Source organism: Magallana gigas, chromosome 4 (assembly GCF_963853765.1).
Source record: "Magallana gigas chromosome 4, xbMagGiga1.1, whole genome shotgun sequence".
NCBI classification, from domain to species: Eukaryota; Metazoa; Mollusca; class Bivalvia; order Ostreida; family Ostreidae; genus Magallana; species Magallana gigas.
The window spans coordinates 21,942,761-21,956,341 of record NC_088856.1 but is presented as its reverse complement, the minus strand read 5'-3'; the positions used below and the strand labels follow the sequence as shown (position 1 = coordinate 21,956,341).

General features: G+C 33.2%; 2 protein-coding genes across 3 annotated transcripts in view; both read right to left on the bottom strand.

Moving 5' to 3' along the window:
- The window catches only part of LOC117683316 (probable ATP-dependent RNA helicase DDX20), a 45,605-nt gene that overhangs the window by 30,700 nt on the left and 1,324 nt on the right, over positions 1–13,581 (bottom strand). Inside the window, exons 2-10 of one of the 2 annotated variants that reach the window (XM_066081630.1) lie at positions 7,541–7,635; positions 6,275–6,443; positions 5,698–5,809; positions 4,829–4,971; positions 4,599–4,737; positions 4,193–4,334; positions 3,607–3,712; positions 3,076–3,177; positions 549–2,139 (exon numbers count right to left, since the gene is read on the bottom strand). In XM_066081630.1, the coding sequence (XP_065937702.1) occupies positions 758–2,139; positions 3,076–3,177; positions 3,607–3,712; positions 4,193–4,334; positions 4,599–4,737; positions 4,829–4,971; positions 5,698–5,809; positions 6,275–6,443; positions 7,541–7,635 (2,390 nt within the window). In that variant the 3' untranslated portion in view covers positions 549–757. Of the gene's footprint in view, positions 1–548; positions 2,140–3,075; positions 3,178–3,606; positions 3,713–4,192; positions 4,335–4,598; positions 4,738–4,828; positions 4,972–5,697; positions 5,810–6,274; positions 6,444–7,540; positions 7,636–13,581 lie in introns of those variants that run through there. The other variant, XM_066081629.1, reaches the window with a different exon arrangement.
- Positions 8,385–13,319, bottom strand: LOC109619689 (uncharacterized). The gene is made up of 7 exons (XM_066083465.1): positions 13,047–13,319; positions 10,393–10,601; positions 10,129–10,234; positions 9,727–9,980; positions 9,282–9,511; positions 8,870–9,029; positions 8,385–8,690 (listed from the first exon to the last, which is right to left on the bottom strand). Coding segments are annotated over exons 1-7 (1,140 nt in total). The 5' UTR covers positions 13,049–13,319; the 3' UTR covers positions 8,385–8,511.

Here is a 13,581-nt window from a genome sequence, read left to right as displayed (position 1 = left end):
TTTCATATGATCTTAATAATACATTTTCACTATAACCATATCGGTTCTGTCCTAGGGCCATGAATTTCAGATGGCTACATTAATTGACATGACAATTATGCATTTAGTTACATGTATTCTCAAATATAAATGGGAGGTAAAAAAATGATTTCTACGGTTTAACAAAACTTTGCTATCATCATAACCATGCATTTAGTTTGGTTTTTTGCACATCTGTAGGAATGGAGACGGTTTCTGAAAATTTGGCATTTTTGCAAAGTTTGCTCTTTCCATGGGGCCCCAGGGCTGATAAGATCACGAAGTTCACGACTTACATTCCTCCTACCCTACAAATGCTTCATACTAAAAATGTTACAATTGGCCTTGCAGTTTTCATGAGGCTAAAAATGTAAAATTGATAATGGACGAAGACCGAAAGCAATATGTCAACTAAGTGACTCGGTATCACCTTAAAATAAATTTAAGCATTATAAAAACAAACCGAAGGCATATTTCAGGTTTGGTAAAAACCATCAATTTGAAATTAAATTTGAATGCAAAGTAAAATGATTCATGCTCTTCCAACTAAAAAAAACAACATCCAAATAGATCAAATGAATGCCTTTGTATGATTGCGCATGCCCCAGTCGAATAAAATCTGATGATACAGCATTCCCCCTTTGGAAAGAATGTTCTCTATCCTTGATCATGATGCTTACCATGATGAAAATTTTAAGATAATAAAAAACAATTTTTTTATATTGTTTATTGCTTCTTGTCAGTAAAATTGGCCAAGCATTGCTGAAATATAGTTATTTTGTTGGTAAAGGGACAGAGATAATTGATAATTAAAAGAATGTTTTCTTTGATCACGACTCATCTGTGCTGGAGACGGGTATCCAAAACCGTTATATGGATTAAAAGCAAATGCTGGGTATTCATCTCCCAAACAATGATTATTCAAGGTTGAGTGATTTGAATTTGGGATACATGGATATTCAAAGAAGATTTGTTCCTCCTCTTCCAAATCTTGCTTCTCAAAATCAACCTCCTCTTCACACAAAGTATCAAACGAATCTATTTCTTCATTGCTCCAGACTCCCTCTTGGTCTAAACAAAACCCATGATTTCTGTATTGAGATTCGTTGGGTTGCTTTGTCCCATTCCGCGCCATTGTTTCCGATTCTTTGTGTGTGTCATGCATGGGAACTCTGTCAGAACCACACTTTTTATTAACATGTTCCTTGTACTTTGTTCCTGTTGTCAATGTACTGTCACCTTTCATATCAGGACGAAAATCAAAACTTTCTGTCTGCACCTCAGCACAAGCACTCTTAACTTTGTTCTCTTCACTATCCTTTTCCACATTTTCATCAAACCCTTCTTCTAAGGTTAATATTTTGTCTATCATAGATAACAATTGTTCTCTTTTATCTTTTTTCCAAACAAATGGGTTTGCTGTCACTATAATCTCCTCTCTATTTACAGATGCATCCCTCTCTTCGAGATACTGTTGGTATTCTCTCTTCTTCTCGTCAAAAGTTTTAAAATCTCCTTTCCTGTTTTGGCTCAAAAATTCATCTAGCTTTGGAATTTGTATTTTAAAACTACTCTCTTTCTTCTTTTGGATCTTCTTTTCACCCTTTAGATTCCTTGCCTCATATTCTGCAGATCTACTTAAATCTTTTTCCTCTTGGTCTGTTTTTCCTTTATGTGAAGAACTCCTTGATTTTCCTGTTAGCTGATCCTTATTCTCCATTTTTTCTTTGGATTCCTGATTGCATAAATTACCAAGTCCAATCTTGTTGCCAGTACATTCATTTAGAAAAGATTTCTTTTTGCAATTCCTTGCACACATATAATTTGATTTCTCTTCTTCAGAATTTTCCCCATTCTCATTACAAGAACTTAATTGCACATCCTTTGTCATTGTCTTCAAACAGTTCTCAAAATTTGTTTCCAAATTTTTCAAGTGCTTTCCACCTTTGCTGTTTGTCTGCGACTCCTGATCTAATTTGCTTTTTGATTTGTGACTCTGCTCCGTAGTTTTCATCTTCTTTGGGGATACTCTGGTGTGGTCAGTCATTATTTGTTCGGTAGATACCATATCATCCAGGCATATAGTTCCCTCACTCTTTGCTAATGTGTTTGGAATTGGATCTACCAAAGAAATAATGTGATATTACTTAAGGTGAGTGGCAATCATATGATATCTTAAACATATTGAATTGATCTCTTTCACAAGGCATAGAAAGAAAAATGTTCAAAAACATGCAATTGAAACCATTGAAATTAAAATGTGTTTTACAGAAAAAATAACTTATTCATAAAATAATGGAGCTATATGTTATTCAGAACAGTGGAAAAGAACTTCTATCAAGTTGACTTTAAACAACATACCCCATGTGCATTTGTTATGAGATATTGTAATTCAATGTGCATTTGTTGAGAAATATTGTAATTCAATGCTGTGCAAAGGACTATATATGGTTTGAGCTTAAAATGGCCCCCTAAAATGAACATCATTATTTTACTGTAATTCTTTGTTTAATTTCTACAAATATACATTTGAAGTTTTTTCATAGTTTTTATTTCAATTTAAGTGCCCACAATTTAAAAATATGACTTTATAAAGTTCACCTTTTCCCGCCATTTTCGCATTTTTAGCATAAAATGGTTTGTTTTGAAGCAGTTTTTCCTCAAGGAAACATTGAGCGATTGCTTGAACAAACAAAATATTTTCACCAAAGATGTATCTCTCCAGTAATTATAAGTGACAAAAAGTTCGTTCTTGTTCAAAGAGTCGCTCTATATTTCCCATTTTAAAAAAAGATAAGAAAAATGTCAATATTTGATTGAATTATAAAAATAGCGTCACTTCTGACATAATATACTGCCAATGAGTGCATATAAATCAAACAAAGGTGAAAAACATATTTATAATGTCAACACTTCTATAAAATAACACAACAAATAAATGTACTTGAATCACTTTAAAAAATAACGAATTATGGGGGCCAAATTTGACTAAAATCATATATAGTTCTTTGATGCAATAAGATAACAATCATAACACAACTATTGATATACAAGTACCTGGAAGGTCTTTGATGCAAGTGTTACATCGCTTTTCCACCTTGTTCAAGTCTTTTTCTTCTTGTCCATGGCTGATAATAGTCACTGCTGCCCCAAATGTTCCTAAATAATACACAAAGTGATTTTGGTTTGATTGCTCATACAAGTACATGACTCATGATTCAACATTTCATAGGCATGATTACAAAGATACAGTGACATAATACATCAAATGTACATACAATAAATCAATTTTACACATACACATGAACATACATAAATTTAGTACTATGTGTGGAATGATACATGACAGAATCAAAGATTAATATTTTCTATGATTAAAATGAATAAAACAAAATTAATAGTCAGAAAGAAAATGATTTGGAATCCAAAATGAATTAACAGCTGAAAATTTTTGAAGTCACATAATAGTCATAACAGTTTCACTGTTCAATCATTCATTAACGTTAATATCACAGGACGTTTATAAACATTAAACAAAGGAATTCTTTATATATAACAAAGGTTCAGATTGATGGGTGTATTACATACCAAACCGGCCTGCCCTGCCTATTCTGTGGAGATAGGTCTCGTGGTCTTTGGGAACATCCAGGTTGATCACCATGTTAACCTTGTCAGCATCAATCCCTCTGGATGTCTGCAAAAGTACAATAGATGGTATAAAGATTAATACACATAAAACAATGTATGTCAAAGAAAGAAACTACCCCTGCTCATTGGCAGATACATCGCAAATCTTAAAGCATCTTAAATATTTAAAAAAAATTTCGATTTACAGTCTGTGTCATGAAGGCAAATTATCATCATCTATCAACCTGTCAAGCTTAAGTAGTCTAAATCTGGGGTCCATGCAGAGGGAATACTTTAAAATTTAAATCTATCATAAAGATAATAATGGAAAGACAAACTAGGTTTACTTTTTAATAGAGTTTTTCGCTGTATTCTATCTTATGTCAATCCCATGATATAGAAATTACATTTACGGTAATTTACAAAAACATTCTTACATTTAACTATATTCCTGTATCATCTTTATAAAAAAAAAAACTGACAAAAAACTGCATAAAAACTTTTAACTATAGTTCACTAAATTCTGTTCAATGACCAAGAAACTCACTAGATCAGTGGAGATGAGAACACGACACTTGTATGTCTTTAGCTGACTCATGGCTTCGTTTCGATCTCTCTGGTCATGACTTCCTGCAATACAAGCTGTCGGCCAACCATGACTGATCAAGACATCAGCCATATTTTGTGCTCTGAAATATGACAAGGTAAAAAACTACAAAGTGACTGCATGATCGAGATACAACTTCTATTTTCAGAGAAAAGTGTACACAATTATGATTTTTTCTAAATTAATATACATGACAAATTTAACAATAATGGATTGTGCAATTTTTTTTAGCAGTCTTATCAATCTGATTTCTGAAAAAAAATATTGTTCTTCTTTTTTACATTAAATAAAATCATGGAAGAAAATGTTTCACTGTGAATAAGGATTACCTATGTTAAATTCTTACCTGGTTTGGAGGTTGGAAAAGATAAGACACTGCTGGAAATTGACAGATGACAATAACTCAATGACAACTTTGGTTTTATTGTCAAACACTTTGTTGGGCAAGACATGGTAATCTACAACCCTCTTGAATTGTTTAATTCCTGAAAAAAAGAATTTTTTTTATCTTAAATTTGCATAAAAAACAACATTTTGAAATTGAAACAGGCTAAGTACAGAATTCATAATACTTACCAAGCAATGCTGGATCGGAGATATTGAGCCTCAGAAAGGTGGGGTTCCTCATGTAGCTGGTCAGGTGCTGGGCTAAGTACTCAGGGTAGGTAGCAGAGAGTGCCAGCATCTGTTTATTCTCCGGGAGTGTGGAGTAGATCCAGCTATAACATTGATACTATATATATACATATTTACATTTTCCAGTGTCTTTGCCTGTGATAACACTACGTATCAATTTTGTACTATATAACCCATAATACAAATGACACCAAATTGAGGCGCCAGCGGGGTTTGCTTATTTATATTTAAATATTTAATTGTACGATGGCTTAAAATAATATAAATATTAGTAATAAGAAATAATTCTTTGAATATTATGAGGTGATAATTTTGGTCGGGGCTAATCAAATCTATCATTCGGGCTTTATTGGATTTTATCACGCCCCAACCAAAATTATCACCTCATGATTCCTTATTCCTTATTTAGAGCCAAAGGTGTTATAAAGGCAAAAATAAAAAATACCTTCTATAAACACTTGTTGGCTAAGGAAGCCTATCCTTCATGGGGGAATTATGTTTGTAAAGCATTTTTGTATTTGTTTACATGTGAATCATATTCATTTTATTACCAACTTTAAATTCTGAGTAAAAATTATAAACTTAATATCAAAATACTTTAATATATCAATATGTATCAACCTTACAACAATTATTATAAGTACAATGTATTATAAATAATTTTGTTCATAAATAAAGAAATAGACATAAAATAAACTGAATTTTGTTTATCAAATAGACTTAAGCATTCAAAACAACTGGAAAAAGTTATCTTACATATGAAAGAAGAGCTCAACAAATAATTAAGTTAAATGAATTATATATTTTACTTGATTTGCTCCTGAAAGCTTTCCTCCAGGAGTTTGTCTGCTTCATCCAACACAAACATCCTAATGCTGTCTGTAGTCATTATGTTGGTCTCTATCAACTGTTTTATTCTCCCTTTAAACGAACAAATCCATCACTTGTAGAGTATAAAATTCTTGATTACATTTCTACTGTCTTTAAATAAAACTAGTTGGAAAGTTTCTTATACCTTCATTTATATTTGCATCAAACTAATTAACTATGTACATGTATTGCCTATTTCAAATATTTCTATCTCTGCGATGGGGAATACACAATCATGTATTAGATCTAAATCACTAAACAACTCTGAAATACATCCTTTGAATATCATAAATTCTATTCAGAATATTGTTATAAACCGTGTTAATTTTACTGTGACTTCAATATATTTATTTTCTAATTAATTAAGATACATCAAATGAAATTGAATGCTTTACACTACAGATTAGTTATACAAGTTCTATATTTCAGTTGGCTATGGGATTAAAAGTTCACCAGTCAATATTTTGTTACTTTGGTCACATTCACTACTGTAACAAAAACATCTATGACAATTACCTGGTGTTCCCACAGCAATATGACACTTCTTTAGCTTCTGCTTGTCCTCTACAACAGGCATTCCCCCGATGAAGGTGTGACACCTGAGAGAGGGTATGCACTGTCCTATAGAGCTGATCACGTCCCAGATCTGTGTGGCGATCTCTCTGGTAGGGGCCAATACTAGAACCTATAGGGAAGGATCAAACTTCTGTTTAACATTGTTAACATAACACCTATATGAAGGGATCAAAACTTTTGTTGATCACTGTTAAAAATACCAGAAGAAGTGGATATTATATATGTCAATTGCCAATATGCCTATTGTAAAGTGTTCCCAGTTTAAATTGATATGATCAGTATATCTTTCTAATAAACAATTATATCAAAATATAAACAGCTAAAACCTATTACATGTACCAAATCATTCAAAATATTATATTTTCATGAGTTTATGTCATATAAAAAATATTAAAAGAGGAGTTTTAGGAGGCAGTTGGCTACCTGTTGTCCAAGGTTTTGCCAATGTTTTATAGCTGGCCAAAATATTTTCTATATATTAATCTTATTTTTCAGTTTTTGTTTCAAAAATGTCTAAAACCTGTGCACACTTTTCATTAAAACAAAATACTTTTGGTTTAAGATCATTATCTCAGTTTACACATGATACAAATGTTTATTTTGTAAACAGGGTTTGTGCCATGATTTTGAAATCAGAATACAAATTTTGTCCATTGGTTTTTTAAGAGAAAATGCCAACCACAGGCAATATTTTGCCTTACAGTTCTAGTGATTGTGTAAAATAACATTTAAAGAAGAATATTTCATTATATACATACATGTACTATGACTCAAAACAAATCTGAAGAAACTTAAAAGAACACCAGGTGTTAAAAATCAAGTAAAACATAAATCTGAAACTCATGCATGTATCATATTTGTTAAATTCATGTGAAATTCATGTAAAAGGTTTCAACATGAAAATAAAATCATTGGGTAGAGTTTCACAAGAATTTTACATGAATCTAAATCACATGAAATTCACATTTAAAAAAATCACAAAAATTTTACTTCACATTAATTACATGTTAACTTGTTTGTGATGCATGAAGCTCAATCTTTTCACATTAATGTCATGTGAGGCTCAACTGGCTTACTGTGCAAGTCATCATCAGTATCTTAAAATTAATGGTATAAGAAATTAACCGACAACTAAATAATGTATATGTTTTTAAAGAATAAATAAAACAATGGAAAAATTAAACTGAATATACATTGTACACTAACCTGCAGTGCAAAGCTCTCTGTTTGAATACCTTCCAGCGCTATGACAGAGAACACACAAGTTTTTCCCGTGCCTGACTTTGCCTGCACAATAAGGTCTGGAAAAGAAATTTAAAGAGTTACCTTGTCTTTTCCCCCAGAGAAACCTGGTATCCAATTGCAGCCGGGAGGACTGAGCTTACAGTAAGGTAAGTGGATAAAATGTCTTGTCTACAGACACAACTTACAAAATTAATTTATCACAAAGGAGCTTTAACCAACGAGTTTTTGGATATTGTCCTAACACCTACACAACTAAAGCTTGCACATCGTAGTTCACTTCTGAGACATATCCCAGATAGCATGACTACGTTGGGCCAACGTTGGCCCTCAGTTGTTCATTACGTTGTACCAACGTAGGCAAATTACGTTGGGCCAACGTAATTTTGCTCATCGGCCCTACGTTGGCCCAATATGTTGGGCCTACGTTGATCCAACACGTTGGGCGAACGTAGGGCCGATGAGCAAAATTACATTAGCCCAACGTAGTTTGCCAACGTTGGTCCAACGTAGTGAACAACTAAGGGCCAACGTTGGCCTGACGTAGTAAACAATGATGTCTAATGTTGGCCCAACGTAAAGACTACGGGGAAAATTACATTGGCCCAACGTAGTTTGCCAGGGTTGGTCCAACGTAGTAAAAACTGGGAGCTAACGTAAGGACGATGAGCAAAATGAGCTATAAACGTAGGATGTCGCAATTATTCAATGTCATCCCAATTGAATTGCAACTCTCATGTCCAATTAATTCCTTTTTGCTGTTTGGCTATTAAAATGCAGGGGTTCAAATATCTTACGCAACGCAAACTAAAGAATTATACAGCTTTTATTTTTTCTTAGCAAAGTATTAATCTATGAATTTACAGAACATTAAAAACATTTTTTTTAATTTAAAAGAATCGTTTAAGGCAAAGTCCCTTCGTAATAAGCCAGTCTTATTCACTGCCCGGGTCACTGGTTGCAGTAGCTGGGGCAGCCTCCTTTCTTTTCTTTCTTTCCTCCCTTTTTTTCCTCCCACCTTCGCGATCTTTTGCAAAGCGGAACCAGTCCTTAGCAACGCTTGCAATCTCTGCATCTGTCGCAGACGCACACAGTCTGTTTTTCCTCACTGCGGCTAAAAAATGTAAATTCTAGTTGTTATTTTTATTCTGCAATATGTATCAACATTATTACTTATACTGTAAAGGAATGTATAACTAATACATCTATATCCTTATTTACCTGTTGGACAATTCAAATAACATATAATATGAACAAAAATATCACAAGCATTCAGTTTTATTGTTTTTTTACCTTTCAAGACAGTAAGTAAGTTTAACTTGGAGAAGGCTACTTTTTCTCCTTTCCCCATCCAATTTATCTCCTGGGCCAGGTTGTTTGTAATCATATGAGTCAGAAGCCGTCTGACTGACGACTTCATATTTTCCCCTCCTATGGTGCTTAACGATCTCGCCTTAGTGTAAAAGAATTACAACTATTAATACAATATTAATACAATCCTAAATAAAATGCATGCGCAAGTATTTAGGAGTCATAAATTCCTATATCAAAAATTTAAATACACACACAAATATATTTATCAATTGCTCATGTCAAAAGCTGTAAAAATTTTAATTTTGTACATATAATATCGATTTTACAATCTCCGATATATTGGTGATGTACATGTACATACATATATACATATTGAGTAACAAATACTTACAAGTTTTTTGCGGTTTTCGTCGCTTTGAAGAGCTTCATCAGCTTGCATAAGCTCAGTTTTTGATGTAAGGGGAAATGTTACATCAAGTCCTCCAACATCCTCCTCCATTTCCTCCAAGTTGGCACTTGATATATTGTCAAGTTTCTTCACTATTGTTTGCAATAATTTCGTGTTAAAATGCACTTGCACTTTAACTTCTTCAACAGTCGCAAGTAGCTTTCTCTCCATAACTAAAATAGAAAAATAAACATTGCTTAAATAGAATAAAATTGAAAGCATACTAAATAATTCACACGATTTTATGTTACTTTATAATTTATGCAGAAATATATAATTACTTAAAGAATTGTACTAAACTTCATATTTAACTGATTGCAATGCAGATAATGCTTGAAGCAAAACAAAATTTTAATTTCCAAACAATCTTGTTATAATTATGATATACCTGATGTAGAAACTGCCTTGGGGGATTTAAAAGTTTCAAACAGCGTGGTTGACTGAGGAGATAAAACTTGGGATGCACTAGTACTTGGTGTATTCTTAGATGCGATTGGTGACGACGGCAGTTTTGGCAGTTCAGGTAAATCTGGAACTGATCTAGCCTTTTTCCTGGGAGACTGTCTCTTCTGCACAACTGGCATTTCAGTTTCTGACGACTCTTCACTCGAGTCATCCGATTGCAGAAACTTGCGATTTGGTCTGAAATAAGAGAAAAAAATTTAATTCATGCATTAAATCATAAAATACAGCCAAGTTGAAATCTAATTATTTTAATTATTTAGTAGTTAAGGTTTGAAATTGCATATATGTACTTTCCAAAAAAAAAAATTAAACATGTGTCATTTACTTTTTAGTTCTCTTCTGAGATGCATGGGTTTCATCTTCAGCCTCAGTTTGGAGGTCTGAGGCGTACGTTGCTTTATCAAGATTTTTCCTCGCTGTGTCATACTCCACTAAAGCAAGCAAGAAAAAAAAAATAAAAAATTATGAATCAAATATTTTGCAAAAAAATTATTAATGTACTTCTATAAAAATAAGCGACGTATTTTCCCCCAGTAAATCTATATTTTGAGATGTATATTCTAGTACATAACATTTTTATACTACTTACGGTACTTCTTATAGACTCTGACTGGAAATTTTGAGAATTCTTTTGTTGGCTGGATAGCGGCCTTAATTGCCAACGTTGTTTTTGTCGAGTTTTTGGTTTTAAACTGTGGCCAGAAGCATTCCTTTTCATCATTTGTTAGCCATCTCACTGGAACAGCTTCTACACCCCCCTCGTCCAGGAACTCCACCACTGCATACTTATATTCCGTCCTACAAATTTTTAGTTTCAAAATCTTTGATAACAGATTGATATGCTCTAGAATTGCTTAACAAACAATACTTCAACATTCATTAACCCCAATGACACTTATTCTAATCATGTAGTATCTTTGTTAGAGATTCTGAGTTCTTATTTACCAAGCAGCATCTGTATAGGGAACAATTACATGTTCATTTTTATACGGAAAGATAACACACTTCACCTCAACATCAGCTAGTTTCGCAACTTGCACATTGTCCTCCAAATTGGATACCTTTACAATCCCTAGCAATTTTGATTCTAAAGGGGAAGTAAAAAAATTGTCTGTATCTTGAAAACATTGATACACAATATATATTTCACCCTCTGAAGACAGTACGATGTTTTTCACAAGGGAAAATTTCCCTTGTATTCGAACACAGCTATCTTTAAAACTTGTTTTGAAAATGTATCTTCCAGTATTTATTTTTTTAAATTGATGACCATCTATAATAATGTCTGGTACAGGCCCATTATTATGACTTTTTGATAATTGTGGATATGAAATTTGGTCAACTTTCACATCTGCTTTTTCCGATAGTCTCCGAATTATTTGTGGAAGTGGAAATTCAGGTTTCCGCACCATGCGTTTAAGGTTGGATAAATAATTTTCAAAAGGAAAAGCTGAAATATTTTCTAAGCTCTTGAAATATTTAGCATCTTCTGCAAGATGAACTAGTCCATGTATATTGTAGACTGCCATGTCATTCCCATATATTTGACAAAAGTGTGTAACAAATGCTACCAGTAAGTCATGTGCATACTCACTGTAATGCTCACACAATTTCTCATTTAACAAAATGTGTATTCCTACACACAAAAGTAGAAAGTTTTTTATACATATTCTGATGAATAACACCACGTAAAACAAGTATTCCTGTGTATAGTAAAAATTGTCTGAATTCAGTAGCCTTCCACCTTTCAATTTCTTTCAAAGATCGAGGTTTTCTTGCAAATTCAGATGGAATGCTGTTTTTTAAGTTAAGTAAACCAGAAGAAATTTGATCAATAACCCTTGTCCCAAGTCTACAACACAATGGACCTTTTATCCACAAAAGAAGCAAACGTTTCATTACTCCTAAGCACACTAAATGCATATAATCTAGAGGTATTTGAGATACCATTCCTATTTGAATCTGTGTTAACGGAGAAACACCCTTGTGGTGATCTTCATCATCTCTATTTGCAAATGAAGCATCTGTACGGAGAGGTGCATTAGTCTCAGGGTATGTCATTTTACCTATCCATGTACCATTTTGTGTACACTTGTCACACCCATGATAGCCTGAAAACGATTTAACACATTTAACATAGGCCCTAGCAGGAGTATCGCAAATCACTGAATCAATCACTACCTGAAAAATTTTCCCAGAGTACTGAATTCCGTTTCTTTGTATGTCTAAATACTCATTAACAAAGTCCTGAAGGTATTGGTCCACATTATCTGGTTTTGCTATCCCATGATACAGACCAATAACAAAGGGTTTTTTCAGTTCTAAATTTGCAATCATTCCTAATATTGGCCAGAATTGGTCACTGGTACTTTTAAACAAAGGTAAGCCATCAATATTTATTTGAATTTTTAAACAAAATTGATCAGGCAAAGATTCACTCAATGAATGAGCTTCGATCTGTTGAATCAAAGCTGAGGACATTCCAAAATGATAATATTGTCCACCACACTTGTTTACAACTGCATAATTGACTTTTGTTTTTAATAAAGTTCGTGGGTCCTTAGGTAAATATGCATGTTGTTTTCTCAAAATGCTAAGCAGATCAGAAACGGTGGAATTTGGAACTTGATGGGTAACAGCCCAATTCCGTAAGTCTTCTTTAAAAGATTCCTGGTCATACTGATTATTTTCTGATTCAGACTCAGAATCTTTATCAGAGGAATCACTAGCAATAGTACCCATGTTATTTTCAAAATCATCATGATCATTTGAATTTCTGTCTTCGTTTTCAGACAACTCTCCAAATTCTGAATTTTCAGGGTCTTGATCCACCCTATTTACATTTTCATCAACGTGAGACAACTGTGTATTTGAGGTTTGTTGTTGAGATGAATAACTTAATGTGTCTTCAATATCGTGTCTACTTAGACTTTCTATTTCTGAAAAATGTTCCTCTAGATTTCGTCTAACACGTCGTCTGATAGACCAGTATGAGGAACCCCCGCTAGCCATATTGGATGTGTTTTTGTGTCTTGTTGAGATCAATGAATGACTTAAATTATCTCTCTATATAATTTTCATTAATACATTTTATAATTCAGAAAGTATGCAATGGCAGCTAGTGTAGGTCATTACCTAAAAGGCAAATTTTCTCATATCAAAACAGTATAATTGCACGAATAAAACATTTAGGGCATGTAGTTTACGTACACAAGTTAATATAATGATATATTATGTACTTACATTTTGTGGCTTATGTATCCCCAATCTTCTAAAGCGTAATTCGTAGAAAATAACACTATATACTAGGTGAACACGCAAAATGGTTGCAACACTTTCGAGATAAACGTGGCAGAAGAGTGCAGTTTTGACCATCCTGGTTATATCAGATGACCGATCTCCAAGGAAACTGGCCAGTCCCATGCTGTGAGAAGCACTGACCCAGATACTTGGGCAGTGAAGAAGCTCCGTCTGCCTCTTAATTTCGACACTTTAAGAGTCGTTATGCAATAGGCGCTTCAGCTATACGTGTGCATACAGATCATCAGATTCATAAACAATAGGTACAGGGGCTACATCCCTTAACTAAGCAACAATGGCGAACATCTATGCCCAACACTTTTAAAGAATTAAGTCCTGTACAATTTACAATGCTCCACTTTAATTTCTCTAAACAAAAAAATACATTATTGTCCTGTTTAGAACCTAACATTGAACCAACGTTAAGCCAACGTTTGTCAATTGATTTTTCTTTAAGAACATAGATTAATTATTTTTT